This window comes from Ptychodera flava, chromosome 15 (genome assembly GCF_041260155.1).
Source record: "Ptychodera flava strain L36383 chromosome 15, AS_Pfla_20210202, whole genome shotgun sequence".
Taxonomy (NCBI): Eukaryota; Metazoa; Hemichordata; class Enteropneusta; family Ptychoderidae; genus Ptychodera; species Ptychodera flava.
This window is the reverse complement of record NC_091942.1, coordinates 2,258,598-2,278,730: the sequence shown is the minus strand read 5'-3', so window position 1 is coordinate 2,278,730 and position 20,133 is coordinate 2,258,598. Positions and strand designations below refer to the sequence as shown.

General features: G+C 36.4%; 1 protein-coding gene across 1 annotated transcript; it reads left to right on the top strand.

The window, feature by feature from the left end:
• The first annotated feature begins 1,376 nt into the window (after nt 1-1,376).
• LOC139150847 (RNA demethylase ALKBH5-like) lies at nt 1,377-19,313 on the top strand. Its single transcript, XM_070723261.1, has 3 exons — nt 1,377-2,105; nt 10,012-10,092; nt 18,319-19,313. The coding sequence occupies exons 1-3, from the start codon at nt 1,408-1,410 to the stop codon at nt 18,701-18,703; spliced, it is 1,164 nt and encodes a 387-aa protein (XP_070579362.1). The 5' UTR covers nt 1,377-1,407; the 3' UTR covers nt 18,704-19,313.
• Nucleotides 19,314-20,133: the final 820 nt, after the last annotated feature.

The window sequence follows — 20,133 nt, the reverse complement described above, 5'->3', positions numbered from 1 at the left end:
GAGATATTTTTATCGAATTTATTTATTGAAAGGCAACACTGATAATTATTGAGCCCCTGTGATCCGATCATCCAGTTTCGATGGCTGCGCTTGACCCCATCGTGACTGATACCCTGTCGTTCCTACCACCAACAATAAAAAAATCAAATGGAAACCTCGAGCTAGCTCAAGGTAATGGGTTAGGGAGCCGTCATTATCTGAGGGAGGGGTCACTCAGAAAATTGAAATCTACAGGGGGGTGCTCAAATGCGGAGAAAAAGGAGGATTACTCAATTTTTTGTGCAAAATAAATTGAAACACCGCTCAGATTGCACCATTGCACACGTCAATTTCTTAAAATTTTCAATGCGAGGGGGAACTCCCTCTCATGCTCTCCCCCTTTGGGTGTTCTATAAGTTTAACTTAGTAAAAATAACAAATTAAAAACACCTCTCAGATTGCACCATTGCACACATCAATTTCTCAAAATTTTCCTTGCAAGAGAGGGGACATTCCCTTTTACACTTTCCTCCTTCCCCTTGTACTATCAAATTCTGCCTTGTCAGATATCCTAGTAGGCCCTAAAAGCCGTCACTGATACCCCTATCCAAATTAAACAATACTATATGACTGGATAATAGTTATAGCTAAGCTTTATTATCTGTATTTTGTTGTGATTTGGAATTTCGTCTTGTTTTTTCACCTTTTTCAACCGCGCCATCATGAGATGGCAGATAATAATCTAGCAGGGTAGGCCTACACCAGGATTTGAATGGTCTTTTACTATTGCTGTATTTTAGTAAATTTTATAAACACATGTATTGATATTTAACTTATCTCAGGGGGTCAGTCAAAATTTATGTGTTAGAGAGGGGGTTTTACTCATATAGTCATATAGTCATCGTGGTTGGCAGGGGATTACTCGAAATTTCAGTTTCCGATGAACGACCCCTCCCCAGGCCGTAAATAATGACGGCTCCCTTAATGTAACTTCTGGCAAAATTCAGTTGAATTTTTGCTGGCAATAATGACCCTGGTCATAGGCCGAACGACGTAAGCATGATGTATATTGGACTGAGCTTGAAAATTAATTTTTCCTTCGCATCTCTGAGATGAAACTATCGCTCATTGACCATCGGTTGTGCACACACAATCTTCATCAATCAAATAGGTCAATTTGCGAACGAGCCCACAAAAGTCATCCGGTGATAAGGTGAGGCGAAAAAAATGTTGAGCTGTTCAGCTTGGCATAGCTGCACACTCGCATTCACCGTTCCTACGAACAAAAATACCACTGGGTTGTGCTGTAGTATATATATAGCCAAGACTGCGCCGAGCAGCTGATCGAACTTGCAGCGCCATTTCTGGGGTCACTGTCCAGGTCATGAATACACGTGTATTGTGGGATAGCTGTTTACATTTCGCAAGATGGCCGCTGCAGATTTCATCGACCTGCGCGAAAAACTCAAAGCACCTCACAGATACAGTGACGAGAAAAGACTAACTTACAAAGAAGACTCCAGAGAAACAGATACGTATTATTCTTCATATTCTAAGGCATTCAAGGAAGAAAGATGGCCCAGGAGTCGACAGGAAGAGCTGAAACTTGTTCACTCTGGCATCAAACAGAGGCGACTGTTCACCGCGGAAGAGTGTGATGTTATTGAGACGAAAATCGAAGAAGTGGTGGCGGAAGCTGACCGTGGCATGTACAAAGACCACACCGTAGACAGAGCTCCGCTGAGGAACAAATACTTCTTTGGGGAAGGGTACACGTACGGATCACAACTGGCAAAGCGAGGGCCTGGCCAAGAGAGACTTTATCAGAAAGGCGAAGTGGATGAGATCCCCGAATGGATAGATGAGTTGGTTATCAAGAAACTTGTAGATAACAAAATCATCCCAGAGGGCTTCGTAAACAGTGCTGTAATAAACGATTACCAGCCCGGTGGCTGCATTGTGTCACATGTTGATCCAATACACATTTTTGACAGACCCATAGTTTCTGTGAGTTTCCTGAGCGATTCTGCTCTGTCATTCGGCTGCAAGTTTTCTTTCAAACCCATCCGAGTGTCCAGTCCTGTATTGAACCTACCCATCTCAAGGGGCTGCGTCACCCTGCTCAGGTAGAGTATAGAAAAGTACATTTATGAATGGCCTTTCGCATTATCCTATAACCTGACTGAAGGAAATGTTTAAGAGAGGTGTGAGACAAACGGTGGAAACCTCACCAGAAAGTTACCTTACAGGAGAGATGGTGGCAGGGGATGTGTAAGTCGTAAACAAGCCTGCCATATTTGATGTAGTTTGAGCACTGCCCCAGTCACCCACCCCCACAAATGGCATGCACACCATCTCTGTGCCTACAGAGACTGTCTCTCTCTCCTCTCTTGAACAGGATTTCTTCAGTATATCTCTTTGCAAATCAGTTTTTGTTGAATTTTTCTCCTGGATTTTTATTTTCTATCACACCATCAATACATCAATGTACCAAAACATTACGGATATTTGCCTATGCACGGTTCCTTTGTGGAAGGACCGATGGAGCGTGGTCTATGGAAGCAGAGGTACATCACTACAAGACAATGCCAAGGAGAATACTAAAAACCATGGAGTAAGAGTAAAAAGAGTGCAGTGACCAGCAGCCAACAAATAATAAGAAATATGAATAGGCTAGACATACGTAGCACTGTGAAATGGAATTGACATAGCACTGTACATAATCTTGCCCCATCTTATTCTTCATTCTATTTGTCACATAGATAAAGGGAACTGTAACGTCAAGTCCTGTACACTTATTCATTTTGCTGTTGTCATCAACTACCTCATTTCACTGACTTAAATTCCAATATCAGTGAATCTCTGTGAAATATGAGAGACATGATCATCGGCATATTTTTTTGACCACCAAACCTAACCAATTTTCTGTTGAGTCAGAAGAAAAGTTGAATTCCCAAATATACATATGATGAGGAAATCATCCCACAGAACATGGTCAGTGTTAGAGGATCCATCTGATGGCGCATAAAAAATGAGTTTCGTCAATCTTCCTCTGTCGAGCTTTTACAGAGTTTAATTAATGCAATTAATGGGTGACAATTAAGATTCCCTTAATGAAGGTACATTTCTTTTTAAAACAGTTCCTAGAAATGACCCCAAGTGGTAGGCAGTTTTTTTTTTATGGAAATAATAATGATAATAATTACATGGTCATATTAGTGATGTCATCAAATTTGCATGGCTTGACCTTTTCGGATTTAAATTCCCATTGTTCAAGTGCCAGAGGTTTAGCAGTGTTGGTTTGGCAGATCAGTTTGAATGTGATGTTACATGATTCATAGCAACTGGTGTATTCTAATAATGTTACAGTGAGTGGATGAGTTGACAAAAATGGCATTACATCAAATTCTATGTGGGTGTCCATGTAAAGGTATCTTTGTCAATTTCCATGAAACACCTTTTATTTAAAGGCAGTTAGTAAGAGGATTACCATTCTGTACGTCATTGTTGTCCATGACTGTCACATTTAAGGTAGAACGCACCTCGGGGACAGACATTCGGACTCTCAAACTTTTACAGTTCTCTTCTAATATACCACATGTGGGGTTCATTTTAAAGCTCTTGGTGAAAGAAAACTTTTTACCGGCTTAGATTTTTGAAATTCGAAAATATTTATTTTCCGCCATAGAGTTAACACAGGGATGGCGGCCATTTTGAATTTCTAATATCGGTAAATCTTGGGTTATTTGTTTCTCTAGTACCAAAATTTGCACGGTGACCCCCTATTTTTATTCTTGATTTTGAAAGAGTGTAATTGAAAGATTCCTTGAGGAAAGTTAGAGCAAAAGTTTAAGTCTTTCACTTTCGAGGTGCATATTACCTTAACCTCTGGCCATGACTTTGGCAGTGTTTGTAGGTTGGTGTGTTAGGATTTACTAATCAACTTACCAGAGTTCCTCCCTACAAAAGTCTTAGAAAGTCTTAGAAACTCATCATACTTAGCTTTTTAAGTCCATGTGTTCTTCTATTTCACAAACTAAACTTTTATCCATGCCATAACGTTGCAATGAAGCATCTTAGTCCAAAGATGGACACGTCAGCCACAGGAGAATGCTGGGTTGATCTCCAGAGATGCTTGACATGGTTAGCCTTAACAACATAATTCTGTTCATTTTAACTGGTCAAGTATTAACTGAAAGTGTTTATGAGGTTACATCCATATTTCAGGCTGTGATTTACAGCATTCTGCATCCTTTTATGCATGTACAGAGCAAATATAATTATGACCAACTGATTACAAGCCTTCATAAAGTACATTCAGAAAGTTTTGTCCACAGTATGCTATAGTAGATGTGGTAAAAGGTGTTTTTATGAAGTGTATGTACAGTATATGCATTTTACCTAATAACAGTAGCACTCTAAGGTGAAACTGAATTAGATTGTAGTCGCTGATACTTCTGATGGCGTGTCGTGATCCAGTTTTGAAATCACATGTTTCCAATTGTTCTTAGAAGTACAAACATTCCTTTTTAAATTCATATAATTATAAGTGTGTCTGATAACAATCAGATCCTCAGAATGAAGCTACTTGTACCAGTATTTTTCTAAGGCAGCACTGCTGTTCTTCCGCTAATTGTACGTTTGTCAGCTGTTGTATTGGCTTCACAGCTGCTGGTCAGTTCTCTGTAAATCTGTGATTTCTATAAGGTGCACACCATAGTTTAGGAGAAGGTGTACATTTTACCGGGTGTTTACAGACACTGGTCAGTATCTTTAATTTAAAGTTGAACTAAGTTGTACACCACTATCCAAAAAGTTTGGTTAGGCCATTTTGAACACATACAAACACATACATGCTCACATAGAACATAAGAATGGTGCCGCCAAAATCATGTTGTTGTCTTCAACTCAACCTTTTCAGCACCATGGTTGGACTGATCCAAATGTTTCCCAGGGCAAAGTTGGACCTTTGTACAGAGAAACAGGGGTGAAAGGTGTTGAAATGATTCATGGCATTTCTTGTTGAAATTGGGGAAAATAAAGGAATGTAGGACACGTTATTCAGACCACTTGATGGCTCTCATAAATATTCATAGCAACTGAGAAGGACAATTACTCATGTCTGATGCAGTGACAGGGTGTGCAACGCTCTACAAGAATTCATTATCAGTCTGTCGATCACTGTGAACTGTTCCGATTTTTTTGGAACTTGAACATCACGATTTTACCTTCCTCACTTAAATGGCAAATGATTTATGAGCTTGGTGATTCTGAAAATGTCATAGTATCCATTGAGCACGCACTGTGACCAGGAATTGGCACAATGTAAAGTACAGATGTTTAATAACGTCCAGTTGGTGTAGGTCGATGACAGTCCTATGCCATGCATGTTACTTCCACTTATGCTGGCATTCTTGAATTCAACTGACAACCCAGAGTTGAGAATACTGTCAGAAATACATAGTGTAATTTGTTAGCCTAACCCTATGTTAACCTAACCCTATTTAATACCGTGTACCATGTGATACTGTTATTGTGTCATGTTGCTTAAAGTTGGAATCATTCCAGTGTCCTTGTTGGTGACACCTGGCTTCAAGTGATTTAGTTTAGTATTAAATGTAACATGATTGAACTGAGTAACGTAAGCATGACATCTTACTGTTACTAAGCAACAACCTTACAAAAATTGTCAAATATATTTGAATATTACTTTTTTCCAAAATTCATACTTTTAAGGTGTCAAATGTTAAAATCGAAAGCAGGTCGTCTCGGAATTTTGCTTCAAAATTTAATGTTCTTGAAAAATCACCATTAGCATTCTACAATGATCACTGACATCAGAGGTGGCTTCTTGATAGGGCTTTTGATTTTCTTACCAGTTTTTTAGCAGGATTTGGAAGCTTACATTTTTCTGAGAAAGGTATATTAATTCTGTATACAGAGAACTAGTGAAGTCAGAAAGCAGGTTTTTCCTCAACTCAAGGTTTATACCCTGGAGGATACTTGACAATCCTTACAGATACTGAATCAGACAAACAGAATTAATACATGTAGTAATTATATGATAATTCATCCAGACAATTTCACATCAAGGTTTCTGCTTACAAAATACTAAAGGGAGTTGATCTTTGATGCAGACTAGTAAGCTAGTCTGTTAAATGATGCTGCATGCATGGCTCAAATGCAATTTCATCATCAGCTCTCAAACAGTCCTTGAAGATTGTGGCAAACACAATTCCGAGAACAGTATGCTGATTGTGAAACCAGAAGCGCAAAAAAATAACTTCCTGTTTCAACCTTCAACCTTGTATATTGATGTCAGTCCATTGACCCCTGGTGTATCACGATTACACCAGCAGATCTGGTGTGTTGCAATCAGCGGGTTTGAATTTTTTTGAGTTATGCTGATATCGTTTTAAACCTTTCTCACAGTGTTTGCCTGTTAGTGACTACCAAATAAAATTGTCATAGGCACTTTTTGGACAGTAACTGTTTTAACTCTGTACCTGTTGATGACCCTGTGATTTTTTAAGAATTAGCCAATGTCAGTCCGCTTTGCTAGACATAAAGATATTTTCAACTTATGATGTCCTTCCGTAGCGATTTGGCTTCAGAAATTTTCATCATGTTTTCAGACAGGATTGTTTAAAGTCATAATGTTCAAAAAGTGACAGCTGTCCAGCGTCAAGGTTCATTTTTTCAAACAATATTTGACGTATTGTGCCATTTCAAAGTTCACAACGGGTCAAGATTTAAAATATTCTTTATTAGCAGAATATACGACCTTGAAATTTATTTCATTTTACATATGGCTACAAGCAATTATTTCAGTTGGACCGCAAATATATTTTCTGATGGTCTACTTGGATCAGTGCATGTAAATTTGCATACAGTGTCAAACGTGTAACAAACAGTGTACAAGCAAATTTGGACAGTGAGTTATGAAACTGGCACTGTAGATTTCTTCTAGAATGAACTTGTTTATTTCACAACAAAAACAACAAAAATAGACTGTGTTGTTGGAAATGTGTAGGGACGTGTTCTGCTGTTCGTTCCAGAAATTCAGCATAGTTCAATTCATGGTTTTTACGCATTTCTATATATTTTGAAACACAGTGTAAGTGAAAAATACTAAGCTTAAAGTGAAACAAGAGAGTTATCAGAGTACATTCAGTATTTTTAAAATTGAATTTCTGAATATAAAGACAATGTTGTCATAGATTCCTCCTATTTATTAAAACAACAGTGTTAAGTCAATTAAGTTTTGACAGTTTTTGTTGACAGCGAATCAGATGGCAGATCTAGATAATGCAGTGTAATGTGGAATGGACAGATATCAGAACTCTGCAGAAGATAGCTATGCTGTGAGAATTTAAGTAATTGATACAAATTCTATAATAGCTAATGACTAAGGTACAATATGTACAGGTTTTTAGTTGTGCCTATACCTTCTTGCCCTGTTGAAGGTATGTAAGTTGTTTGAAAGCCAGTCAGTAAACTATTTTGGAATGTTAATGTTCATTCTGTTCCCATTCCTCAAAAAATGTTTTTTTTTTGACTTCCATCATGTACATGCACATAGTAGTTTAAGAAAATACTGAACACAAATTTAGTAAGTGTTGTAGCACTTGAAAATGTCCTGTCAATTTGAAATCCATACAAAATCATTGGATTCACAGCAGCAAAGGCACAGATAGTCGGCTTATGTACACTAATTGAGTCTAATTATGTTGCTACAATATGCTGGTTGATTTCCAAAAATAACCTGTTTTGCAGTATACATTTGCATACACAGACAGGTATGGGGATATAAGACTGCACTTTTACCATATGTTTTGGAATTCAAATCTAGTGAAAGAAAGATATTTCAAGATTGTTGTCATAGGGATTTTAAACTTGAAGAAACTGTTGTAACCAATGTCTTCATGTGGAAGATGGTGTCCTCAATTGGACACAATTGAACAGCATTTCCAATTTTGTAACCTAAGAAAGTAGAAAATATATGTAAGAAAAAAACGAAGTCCATTTCTGATGTTTCCAATAGTGCAAAGTTGACTAATATGTTCCAGGAATTAAATAAACAAATACCATTTTGAATAAAAAATGGACTTATCTGACATCCACTATTTCATGATAATGTGTGGTTTAGTGTTCAAATATGGTAAGGTTACTCATGCAGCTTACTAAATTTTGTTTTTCATACAACAACTGTTTTTCTTTGTGTTGGAAAGATAATCTATGTCAATGTTAAGGTAAAGTTTTGAAATCAATTATATTTATTGATGTTTTTGCATTCCAATTAGATGGCCCTCTAGCGCAACCCTTGACATGTTGCACATTCAAAATGTTCTGTACTTGTATTCTATTCTTTTTCTTTAAATTTTCTTACGCCAGAATTAATATTGCTTTTCCTCAGATACTTCAAAGTTCTTTGTTCAGCAGATTATCACAAACCATTATATTTGCCAACTGCTGTCTGACTTTAATGTGTCTCACGCAGTATTGTATCCCTGTTTCAAATCATAAACAAAAGAATGGCGACGGATAATAACATTTAAGTGTCAAAGTGTCACAAAGCTAATGCGTAGCAGTGTACGTGTATGCATGTTTGTTGAAATGAGATACATCTACATATACGTATGGATATTACCGATACTGAGAATATGGAAGTGCCACTATAATTCCCTGTTCTTCCCTCTGTAACATGTTTAACCTTAGTTTTCATGACATGGTTTGTGAACTTAAGTATCCCAGCGGCAAATCCTTAAGAGAATTGGCATAACGATTCTGTTTGTCCACTTTCTGTTTATATGCAGAAATTATGCAAGATGGACGGCCATGTACACACACACACAAATGTAAGCTGTTATCCGATTGGTTGATGACAGATGCATTGCGGCAGACAGTTACATCAGTATTAAAATTAATACTCTGGACAAGCACGCAATTTGGTGTTTTTCAAATCAGCAAAATCTCTTGATATTTTACGTCTCGCTGGAATTAAACAAGTTTATAATAACAGTAATGACTTGTCATGCCCAGGTACAAACTACGTTGCATAAATTTAAATAGTTAATTACATGTTGCCATAATTAGCTTACTGGTGCCGTGCAGCTCTGTAGAGTCTTGGCTGTATTATGTGGTGTTGTGACTGTATATTAAACCGTGATTATGAATGTATCACCGTAAGTTTAAAATAGGAACACCGCTCATTAGAAATTTTGCATCTCCTAATGTGTACCGCAATTTATAGGGCTATTGTTCCAATTGTTTAATTGCAATAAAAGCCATTTTGAATCGTCTGCTGTCCCTGAACCTCTTAACCCCTATTGATGTAAACAGCTCCACACTCACCATTGATAACAATGGAATTAGACCAAACCACTGGGGTGAAAGGGGTAAGATAAAACAGAGTAACTTCAATGCTGAAATCAGATTTGATCTGATTGAAAGGTCTTCATTTTGATGAAAAATTATACATGTAAATTAGTAAATCAGTTGTCAAAAATGCAAATATCATTTTTGCCAGGTCAGTCAGGACATGTATATCATAATTTTATCATGCCTAGTTCATACGCCACCATCAGGCCATGTTGGTTAAAACCAGTCAGGCCTGACAAGTCCCATCTTTTGCATTTCAACAAAAACTTGAACATTTAAAGGCCAATAATAACATAGAAATATTGCTAACATGACTTTTACTGACTAAACATGCTCTAATGTATCATACCTAGTGTAGGTGAAAATACATACATTTTGATTCAGTACTGCTTTTTACTGACTCAGCAAATGGGGAAGTGACAGTCCTGACAAGATAAGGATCATTAATAATGTGACTGAACCTTAAGAAAATGATATAATGATATCATGTTGTGTCTCAGAGAGTACCTTGGCAATAGTGTACTGTATTGGCTGAAAAAGTGTTACTTGGAATTCTGCAAGTATTAACTGTATTTGATCAACAGGTTTGTCACCTTAATGCAAAAAGAACTGAAAAATATTGACTTGACATTGTTGTTGTTGTTTTTGCAGTGGTTATGCTGCTGATGGTATAACTCATTGTATTCGACCTCAAGACACAAAGGAAAGAAGAGCAGTTATTATTCTCAGAAGGTATGCCTACATGTATTTATTGCACAGTTGTTCAAAAAGACTCAAAAAGCTCTCTGTACGGAAGATTTTCTCAGAAAAAGAGAGCACATTATTACATCATTACCTCACCCTTTTCTGTCACATCTTCATTCTTATTTTTTTCATACATTCAACTTTATACTGTGTACTGTTAGGTAATGGCCTAAATGTATAACCTTCAAGAGTTGTGTCAGTTCCTGGTATAGCTGTATACACATGAATTCCTTTATACTGTACTTTCAAATTCAGTTTACAATACCAGTTGACAACAAAGAGTAAGGAGGTACCACTGACAACAAACTGAACAACAAGATTTCAGTTTCACTATGTCACCAAGAAGGAAGTATTGTGCTGAAACACACGGTACCCACTTTCAAAATCACCCTGGTTATGGGCCGCCAAATGGAGCTTACGACCCTTGAACTCTGAGTTTTAATGAGAGACCGATGCCTGGTCTGACAAGTGTAAATGGAATTAGGTCAAGAGATCAGAGGTAGCCTGTTGTCAGCTGTTTATGCTGTGACAAGAAACACAGACAAGAATTAAACCCACCATTGGCCTTTCCTATAGGGTAGTTCACAGTCTCTACATTGCGTTACATTAAAGTAAGACATATCTCAAAATCAAAATTTTGAATTTTTGCTCAAAGTTTGCTCTGTGAATTATTTAACTATTCCTCTTTTAATAATGAATAAAAAAAGGAAGTCAATGGGCAGATTTTTAGTATGATAAAGGTAAGTATCTCAAATTAAGTGATTTTTGAAATCCAAATAGCAGTCCAAATATTTATTAACTGTCCATTAAAATGAATTACCCTGTACATGTTATAATGATAAGAGAGGGTATTGTTAATGAATATAAGACCACCCGGGGAAAATTAGCATATTTGGCGGGAAAAAGTCACTGAGCTAGGTGAGGTGATTACCGCTATTTACGCTTAATATGCTAATTTTTCCCCTTACAGGTAGTACATCCACTTCCAAATATACAAGCACACTGTTCATAACCTCATTATAATATGACAAAACTTGACAAAGTTACATGCAAGGGTTGTTCTGAATGAAGTGGGATGCGATTACATCAGGGGAGTTTAGTGACTCATTATAGAACACGTCAAAGGGCCATGTGCGCTTGTGCTAAGACTGGTACTGCGTGCTAATGCCAATGCTACGAGTTGTTTATCGTTATATTGCTGTTGTGATAAGCTCTTCATTGGTCGTTTTATGAGCTGGTTGGCAAGTCATGTATTTGTCCGTGGTAAGTTCTTCAACGGCTGCAAAAGACCAAGACAATTAAGCGTAAATAAATCAAATTTATCCTACACTCACAGGCTATGGAGCAAACTATTTTACTATTTCACAGTCACTTAGGTACAGTTTTAATCTTTTGACTGCTGTAATTTTGCTACCAAAATTTTTATGCAATATTTTACCAATTTTTGTGAACTTTTCTGTAAGTTTTTTCATAATTTTTGACCAAATGGATATCACATTTAATCTGCTACAGTTTTTTACCAAAATTTTGGCAAAATCAGAAAAAAATTGACTGTGGTATATTTTATAAAGGTGACAAAAATAGACTTTTGCGGTCAAAGGGTTAAGTCACTATTCATCGCTCAGGGCCAAGTCTTCCAATTGAGATGTATAGAATATATACAGGTAATAGGTGACTGGCTTCAGACAAGGTATACTGGTTTTACAATGAGGAAAAAGAAAATCTTTTGGTGTCATAACAGCAATTCAATGAAACCTCAAATGGCCTTCACTGCTTCAGTGAATCCAACAGCTTTAGCTTGTTTAGACAATCACAGCATTACAAGATATTTAGACTCTGTTGTCTTAATCCATTCATCACCATGGTTTGGCCCTATGTTACAGGTATTGTTATCAATTATTGTGGACCCGGTGAACAGGTAAACACACATTCTGTCAGAACTTTATTACATTTGGGTATGAAGCTCACAACAACAATGCTATCATATATCATATGTTATACTAGTACTCCATGACAGTTCATACATGTATGTACTATGAATAGAACAAGGTGTTTTATTTGTCATTTGAACAATAACTCAATTGGACAAATGTAACACAAGATGTAACGGTAAAACATGTTATTCAAATGTCTTTTAAGTTTTCAACCCAACAAAGCATCATTTTTTTGTATACATAATGTAAGTCCATTTTGCATCAGTCTGAATACTTTACTAGTGGCATGAAGTTTTTCAGATTTTATGGCACAACAAATGTGGTCTTTTGGGGGTTTTTATGACCCAACATGTTGTCTGTTACAGTCTTTTGTCATGTTAATCTTATCATGTGAAATGTTGTGTGCTGGCAAGGGTCACCAGTGACACCCTGTGTTACCTAGGTTATATACACAGGAATGCAGGCGTTGGTTTCATTAGTGGTTTGTGTTGTGACCAGATTTGTTACTCTGTCCATGTACTCTGACGTCATACTCCTTGTACCTATAGTACACAGGTTGTCATCATGTGGAATTTTGTCAGAGTCCTTGTACCATGAGTATGCAAATTGCCAGCATATGATATGCCTAGAGTTAAATGGTTGGATCACAGTGTGGTTAGATGCTGCGAATTTCACTGACACAAAGTGGTGGCCCTAAATAAAAAGGAAATTGTTTCAATGATGCTAAATTCAATAAACAAAAAAATCATGAAATGGATAAAGATAATAGGCCATTATTATTTATTTAGCTATGTAAATACTAGCAGCAATTTGGACATCAATTATGAGTGTACTAAGTGTATACATGTATTGAAGCCAAAGTCAGGTAAGTGTTTGCAGTCACTTTTCATGTATAAGTTCATCCTATGATCTGTGTAACATCATGGAGATAACAAACTGAGTGATTCCTCTATGGACACAATGGGTTTATTGTGGGTTTTACTTGACTGTAAGATTTCAAAAGTTTTTGTGATGGTTGTTTTGGAACTCCAAAAGGAGCAGACAGTGTCCGTTAGTAATTGTAATTTAGTTTGGTCATGTTAATGTTATATCGTCACATCAGACCAGAAGATTTGGATTAACCAGTAGTATGGTAGAACATGACAGATAGGTGTTGTGGATAATTAAAATGAACTTGACAAATGAAATTCATTGTTTTAAGGGTTGAGGGAGTTAATGTCTATTTGGATACTTTGCTCAAAGTTTCATTAACCATAAGCCAGAGTTATATCATGGAAACCATGGTGTACAGAGTTATATCATGGAAACCATGGTGTACAGAGTTACATCATGGAAACCATGGTGTACGTGTGTATGTGCACTAATCAATCAATGTTGGCATTTTGATTTAAAGTGTTTGCTTTCCAAAATTCTGTATAGTAGTGTGTAGTTTGAACAGCATCCAATATGTCTGCAATTTATAACATTCAGGAAAAATTCCAATCAGCATTTCATTGTCAGATTGTCTCACTTCCACAGTTTTGTGTAGTGCAGGTAGTCTAAAGTCAAACACAGTGAGATATGTTTACCATGGCTGTGGTTTAATGTTCCATTGTACCTTATGCTGGAAATGTTAGCCCTTTTGTATTGTCTACTTACATTATTTAGATCAGGCTGGCTGATTGCAAAATGATAGCACATAACGTTTTTATGTAGTTTCCCATGCCAACACATTTACGCCATTACACTCGACCATTAGTAGATTCAGCGTATACAGCTCGGCAGGGATCACCTTGATGATTGCTATATACCTGTACAGCACATAGCGTATAATTTATTATGATTGACTATCAATACATGTGATGTGTCATCTACATTAAATTTGCATACTTAACATGTCAACCCCAATTATGTATAAACAGGTCCTTAACTTCCATTGATAACAATACTTGCAATATGTGGGCTAAAGAATGGAACGCTATGCTACAGAAAGGATAACAGATATAGGACCTTAGGGAGGGGGAATTAACATATTTTGCAGGAAACAGTCACCGAGCAAAGCGCATGGTGCTGACGTTACATTGTGTCTCATAGCTAGTGTGCCATGATGTTTCAATATAATTACCATGGAATTTGCATATGATGTGTCTACCTCTAGAATCAAACGTTAACAATTCATTGGCAGCCTATCTCAGAATCAGTCAGTCTTTCCAAGGAATTATTGACAATATGTCCCTTCACATACAGGAAGTACTCTAGCATACCTTCATAAACCTCTCACCAAGGCACTCTCTACACATGATGATTGGCCACCGGGCTAAGAATCCTCTAAACAGAATCAGATTCTTTGAGTGATCAGGTTTAAAGTATTCACCCCGATTCCCAATGGTCCACAGTCATCATTGATAACAATGTGTCCAGGCAAAAACCATTGTCAGGAAGGGGTTTAATTAGTACAATGTGACCTCATACATTGAGTTGCAAATTGTCATATGCAAAGTAAATGAGGTGAACAGCAGAGCTACATGACAGCAGTATCTAGCCCAGCAAGCAAATGTGTGATTGTAGATGTTTACCAGTCATTGACAATTTTATGTTAAGGTACATGTAGAATGTGCCTCAGGGACAGATAGCCGGACTCTCAAATTTCTACAATTCTTTTCTGATCTACCACTTGTTGGGGCTCATTTTAAAGCTCTTGGAGTAAGAAAAATTTTCATCATCTAAGTCTTTTGAAAGTCGAACATATATTTCCCTTGGTATAGTTAACACAGGGCATTTTGGATTTTAAATAGTGACCCCTGATTTCTATTCTGTGATTTGTTAAGAACATGTGAAAAGTTTCGGGAAGGAAAAGATTTGAGCAAAAGTTCTAAAGAAGTCTTTTACTTCTGAGTTGCATACTATCTTAATATTGTAATTGGGATATACTGTGAATGCAACACCCTTTGAAGGTACAGTATGTCCATACATACATGTAGGATAGGAGACGTTTCATAGGAACATTAACCCTTTTCCTGCCAAGTCCATATTTCACCATCAGGTCAAGATGGTTAAAATTAATGAAACAACATATTCCATATGGTGTATTTTAACATAATACTATACATTTGAAAGCTGTTGAAAGCATAAATACCGTAAACTTGATTTTTTTGGACAAAAGATGCTATAATAGCCCAAGCCAAGTTGGTGAAAATATGTCGTGTTTTGGCTCAATACCGCTTTTTACTGACTTGGCTGATGGGGAAGTGATACTGTCTGGCAGTTTACTGACTTGGCTGATGGGGAAGTGATACTGTCTGGCAGGAAAAGGGTTAATGCTTAGTGAAAGAGAAACCCATGTCCATGACACTTATTGGAAAGTTTTCATGGCAGAGTGTTCAGACTCTAAAAATCTTATATTAGTTTATAGCTTGTGTGGACTTCTTTGGAAACTTGAAAAGACACTCAGTTTTCTTAGTCTAACTTACAAGTGGAGTTGTTGAATAACATTGATTAGTGTCCATTTTGACTTTCAAATATAGTGGTAAATTTGAGATAATTTGCTTTTTGAGCTTTAATCAAACTTCAGCCGTCACCACTAGTCGCCATTTTTAGCTTTTGACAGAGAAAAGTTCAAATGGTTAAAGTATGGGTAAAATTTTAGAATTTACATCTTGTAGGTGTTGTTCAGCTGTAGTGCCATAGGCAATGAAAAGCTATTGTGTATTTGTGTGCACACAGACTGTCAGATGGAATACTGATCTATTACTCTACACTTCCACCTGAATATTTTCTGGATTTCCATTTTGATGAAGGTAGTACTGTTCCAGGAAATTGAAAGATTATCAAGGTGACAGGAACTGCTTCTTGTTTCTTGTCAATGGTTTGAGAACAGTTCAAAATATGTTTCATGGGATGAGTTGATTTGTCAGCTAGAAATGTACATGTAAAATGTCCTGGGCAACCAGTGGGATCTGCCACCATAGAGTGTATGAGTTATCAAGTGAATAGTAGCTGTGTGGTGATGGCAGTACATGGTTTGCAACCGTGAAAGTATTGTTTTCAGCAGCTTTTAATTCTGACAACAGATATTTGTAAGGTTAACTTTTGGCTCCCATATGCATGTGGAGCTATTAGAATCAGTCAGTGCATGTCTGGGGCCTTTGGATGACATACTTTGTTTTAATGACATCATTGTGAAATTCCCATGCGTTATCTGTGGGGGCAGTATTCAAATTTTTTGTAAATTGCTCCATTTTTACGATCCCATATATGCATATGTATATATGCAAATGGGAGGTATTCGTATAAGGTGGCAAAATGGCGTCTATGTGTATGTATGTATGTCTGTTAGTCCGTCCACATCAAAAACTCCTAAACCGTAGCACCTACTGTCTTAGTATTTGGTGTACAGATGTACCTAGGGGTGGAGATGTGAATTTGTTCAAATGAACATGTCAGTGCCAAAAATATGCAAATGAGGGGAAAAAAGGAAAAATCCTGCAAATGGCTAAAACTCAGTTAGCATTGGTCAGATTTGGTTGAAACTTGGTATGCAGATTTCTTTAGGTATTCTAAATTATGTGTGCAAAAATTGGGATGAAATTTGCATGTTTGTATTTTAGGGTATTTTTTCCGTTTTTAGTCAAAAAATCTTGTTCTCTGAAATCGCTCATCTGACTGCTATGAAACTTAATATTCATGTCCTCAGAATGACCTCAGTCATGCTCGTACAAATTGTATTGATATTGTCATATTTGTAATTTTGGGGCAATTATCCCAATTTTTGATAAAAAATATTTTAATCCAAAAACTGCTGATTTGATAGCTTTGATACATGTATTTGGTATACAGGTATCTAAGATTAATCTCAATATAATGTATTGAAGGTATGTTGAAACTGGCAATTTTTTTTTTATTTTGGGGCAATTTTTGCCTTTTTTGGTCAAAAAATTTTTCTTCTAAAACTTCTGATCTGGTAGCTTTGATATCTAGTGTACAGGTTCCTAGGGTTTATGTTAATTAGATATATTTAAAATTAGGATGAAATCTGCAATTTTGTATTTTGGGGGGCAATTTTCTCATTTTTGGTCAAAAAATTTGTTTCTCAAAATTTACCAGTCTGATTGCTTTGATATTTAGTAAACCGGTCCTTAGGGTTTTTGTTAATAAGATATATTGAAATTAAGTTGAAATCTGGAATTTTGAATTTTTGGGGCAACTTTGTGAAACTTTCAGTTTTACTGGGATATCTTTCATTTTGTATTTTTAAGATTTTTTTTGGTAATTTTATACCTACTGGAACTAAGAGTATATAATGTGGTGATTCTTGGTGTTGAAATGCGGTAAAAAAATCCTGGCAGATTTTGAAAAATTCCAAACAAATGCCAATAAAAAATTCAGCCAGAGAAGGTTTGACAAAAAGAAAAGGTGGGAGAGTGGGGAAAAAAGAATGTACAATGGATCGGATAAAAAAGATAATGTACCTCATCGATCTTCCAGACACCATCCCTTATCAAATGGTCCACCCCGATGTATTTTTTGTGCACAATTAACCATGCAGTGTATTTTAGTTTAAGATGTGAGGTTAGGTAAGGATTTGAAAGGAATAGTCAAGTTCACCACAGTTTAACTTTATCTCTTGTTTCATCATCCTTGTGTAATTGGTTAAGTTTGTAAGTTGTTCCAGATGTGGATGTACCAGCTGTTCTGGAAGAAAACAATGTTTACTTTTTCCTGTAGGGTTTCTGAGTTGATGATTGTATGTTGAAATTTCTCCATGTATCTGGTGTATGGGCAAAGTGTAAACATTGGTTGCATGTTATGTATTTTAGTCTATGTCAAATATTGTAAATGAAAAATCAAGAACAGTTTACTGCGTGCTTGTAAAAGATAACATATTTGTCAATACATAAACTGCCTTGCAGATTGATTGTCTTAAATATTATCACAGAAGTAGAAAAGGAAAAGAAACTAATCAAATTGCTGTAACATATTCACTCTCAGTGCCTGTAGGCCTATACTTAATTATTTTATCATTACATTCAGCTATTTGTTATATCTTTATCACTCTCCATGGGCCAAGGCACACTTGGGGTCAATGTCATCACTCTGTGCCAATCTGTGTATGTCAGTCTGTCTGTATATGTATGTCCATGTTTCATACAATTGTTGACTTGTTTTGATAACTATATGGGAGCGAACAGTGATGTTGTCACTATTTTTTAATCCTAACAGTGAAGAATAGATACTAAGAAAATTGTGATAAAGCTGAAGTGAAAACTAGTCGTTCTACAGTTCTGTTTCTGTACTGTTTCAGAGTGAGGGATGATGCTCCTCGTCTGGGTGATCCCATTGAAAGAACACTGCAAGTCAGCACAAACAGGGACAGCCATGAGAAGAGGGTCACTGTTGTCAACGGTCAAGGTCGCCTCAGGTCAACCATCTCTGTGCCAAGTTCTGGAGCCAAATCTGAAAACCGGTCATCAACCTCACAGAAGAGGTCGTACACCAGCGAGGAGAGCGACAGTGATGAAGATATTCCATGGAAGAAGGGATCGTCCACTATGTATGCAGACAGAGAGCCTCAATACAGAAGAGTATCATTACCATCTCACAGGAAGTCTTTTGACCAGGTTTCATCATTTAGGGGGTCCAAAAAATACAAAAGAAGTAAGTTAGGGGATTATTCAAATGATACATAGTAGCAGGTAGGTTATAGGTTACATTTTGTTTTGAGCCAATCAGAGTGAAGTTTGTTATCAATAACCAGTTGAATTGTATATACCGAGTACTCATATAGTATATGAATACATCGTTAGATTTGGAGGATTCTAAAATGTGAATTCTCTACAGTGTGGTTGATACTTTTTGCAAACTTCAGTAGTTAATAACTCTCTTATACAGGATCATTGTAAAATTTGAAAGAAGTTTTGTACCTCACTCGAAGATTTCTAGGCCCAAAGTGTCAGCTAACGCAGAAGTAGGACATGTTCAGTTGAGAGGTCATGACCTTTGACCCCATCTGGATACAGTTTACATATAGCTTATTAGTAAATTTTGTATTTATTAGATACACAGCTTCAAAATTGACTCAACGGCAGGTGTTTTGAATTTCACATTTAAGAGGCACTGTCTGTAAAAACCTGCAAAAGGTGGCCAAGGTCAAATTTTCAATTAAGACGAAACATATCACATATGATAGGGCATAATTTAACTAAGAAGGAATGAATTTTAATTTTTGTTTAAACGGACCCATTTTGATGTTACAGGCCATGTCACGTGATATGGTGAGGACCTAATATTTCCTTACGATTTCCCCTTTAAAAAGTTGAAAATTCTGTAAAAATGCAACATATTCACTTTATTGTAGATTATTATCTAACAAAAAGTGACGGTATCAGTATATATATTTGTCATGAGTAAGGTCCCCTCAGTACGTCCGTAACCTTATATTGACCTTTGACCCTTCTCTGCCGTAGAGGGCGCTCTAATGCCGGAGAGGTGAAATCTGAGCAAATTTCAGCATTAAAAACCTCCAATTTTATAAATTAAAAATGGTAACCCTTGTGCGAGATCCCGTAGTGACATGTACATCATGTTACGTAATATGACTAATGTTTTGTGAATCACTTTTAAAACTTGCGGGCAAACAGTTATTTTTTATGTTATGCTGTCATGAAAAGTGATGAAATATTGCTACTTTCTTATTTTGATTTTTGCTAAAGCCTGTCTTAATCATTTATCAACAAGTTCGTTTTTTATACCATTAACAAAAAAATAAACCCAAAAAACATGATTTCAAATTTACAAACAACAAAAATAACAACAACAACACAAGTAGCAACTTCGTGACACGTTTTTTTGTACCATACGAATACATATACTCCGGGTGTAAGGGTGACGAATTCATAAATTAATTTCTTTGTTATTATCTTCATCATCGGTTTATTGCTAACAGTTTACTTTCGAAAAAATGGAATATGACATTTAACACACACAAAAAAATAGTTTGAAAAATTTCAAAGTCCAAACTAAACAAAATACGATGACACATTTCCTTGTAAGCTTGAAGTAGCTTTGAGTACTACAAATAATGGTTAGACTTCTTGTAGGTATTTACTGAAAGTCTGTC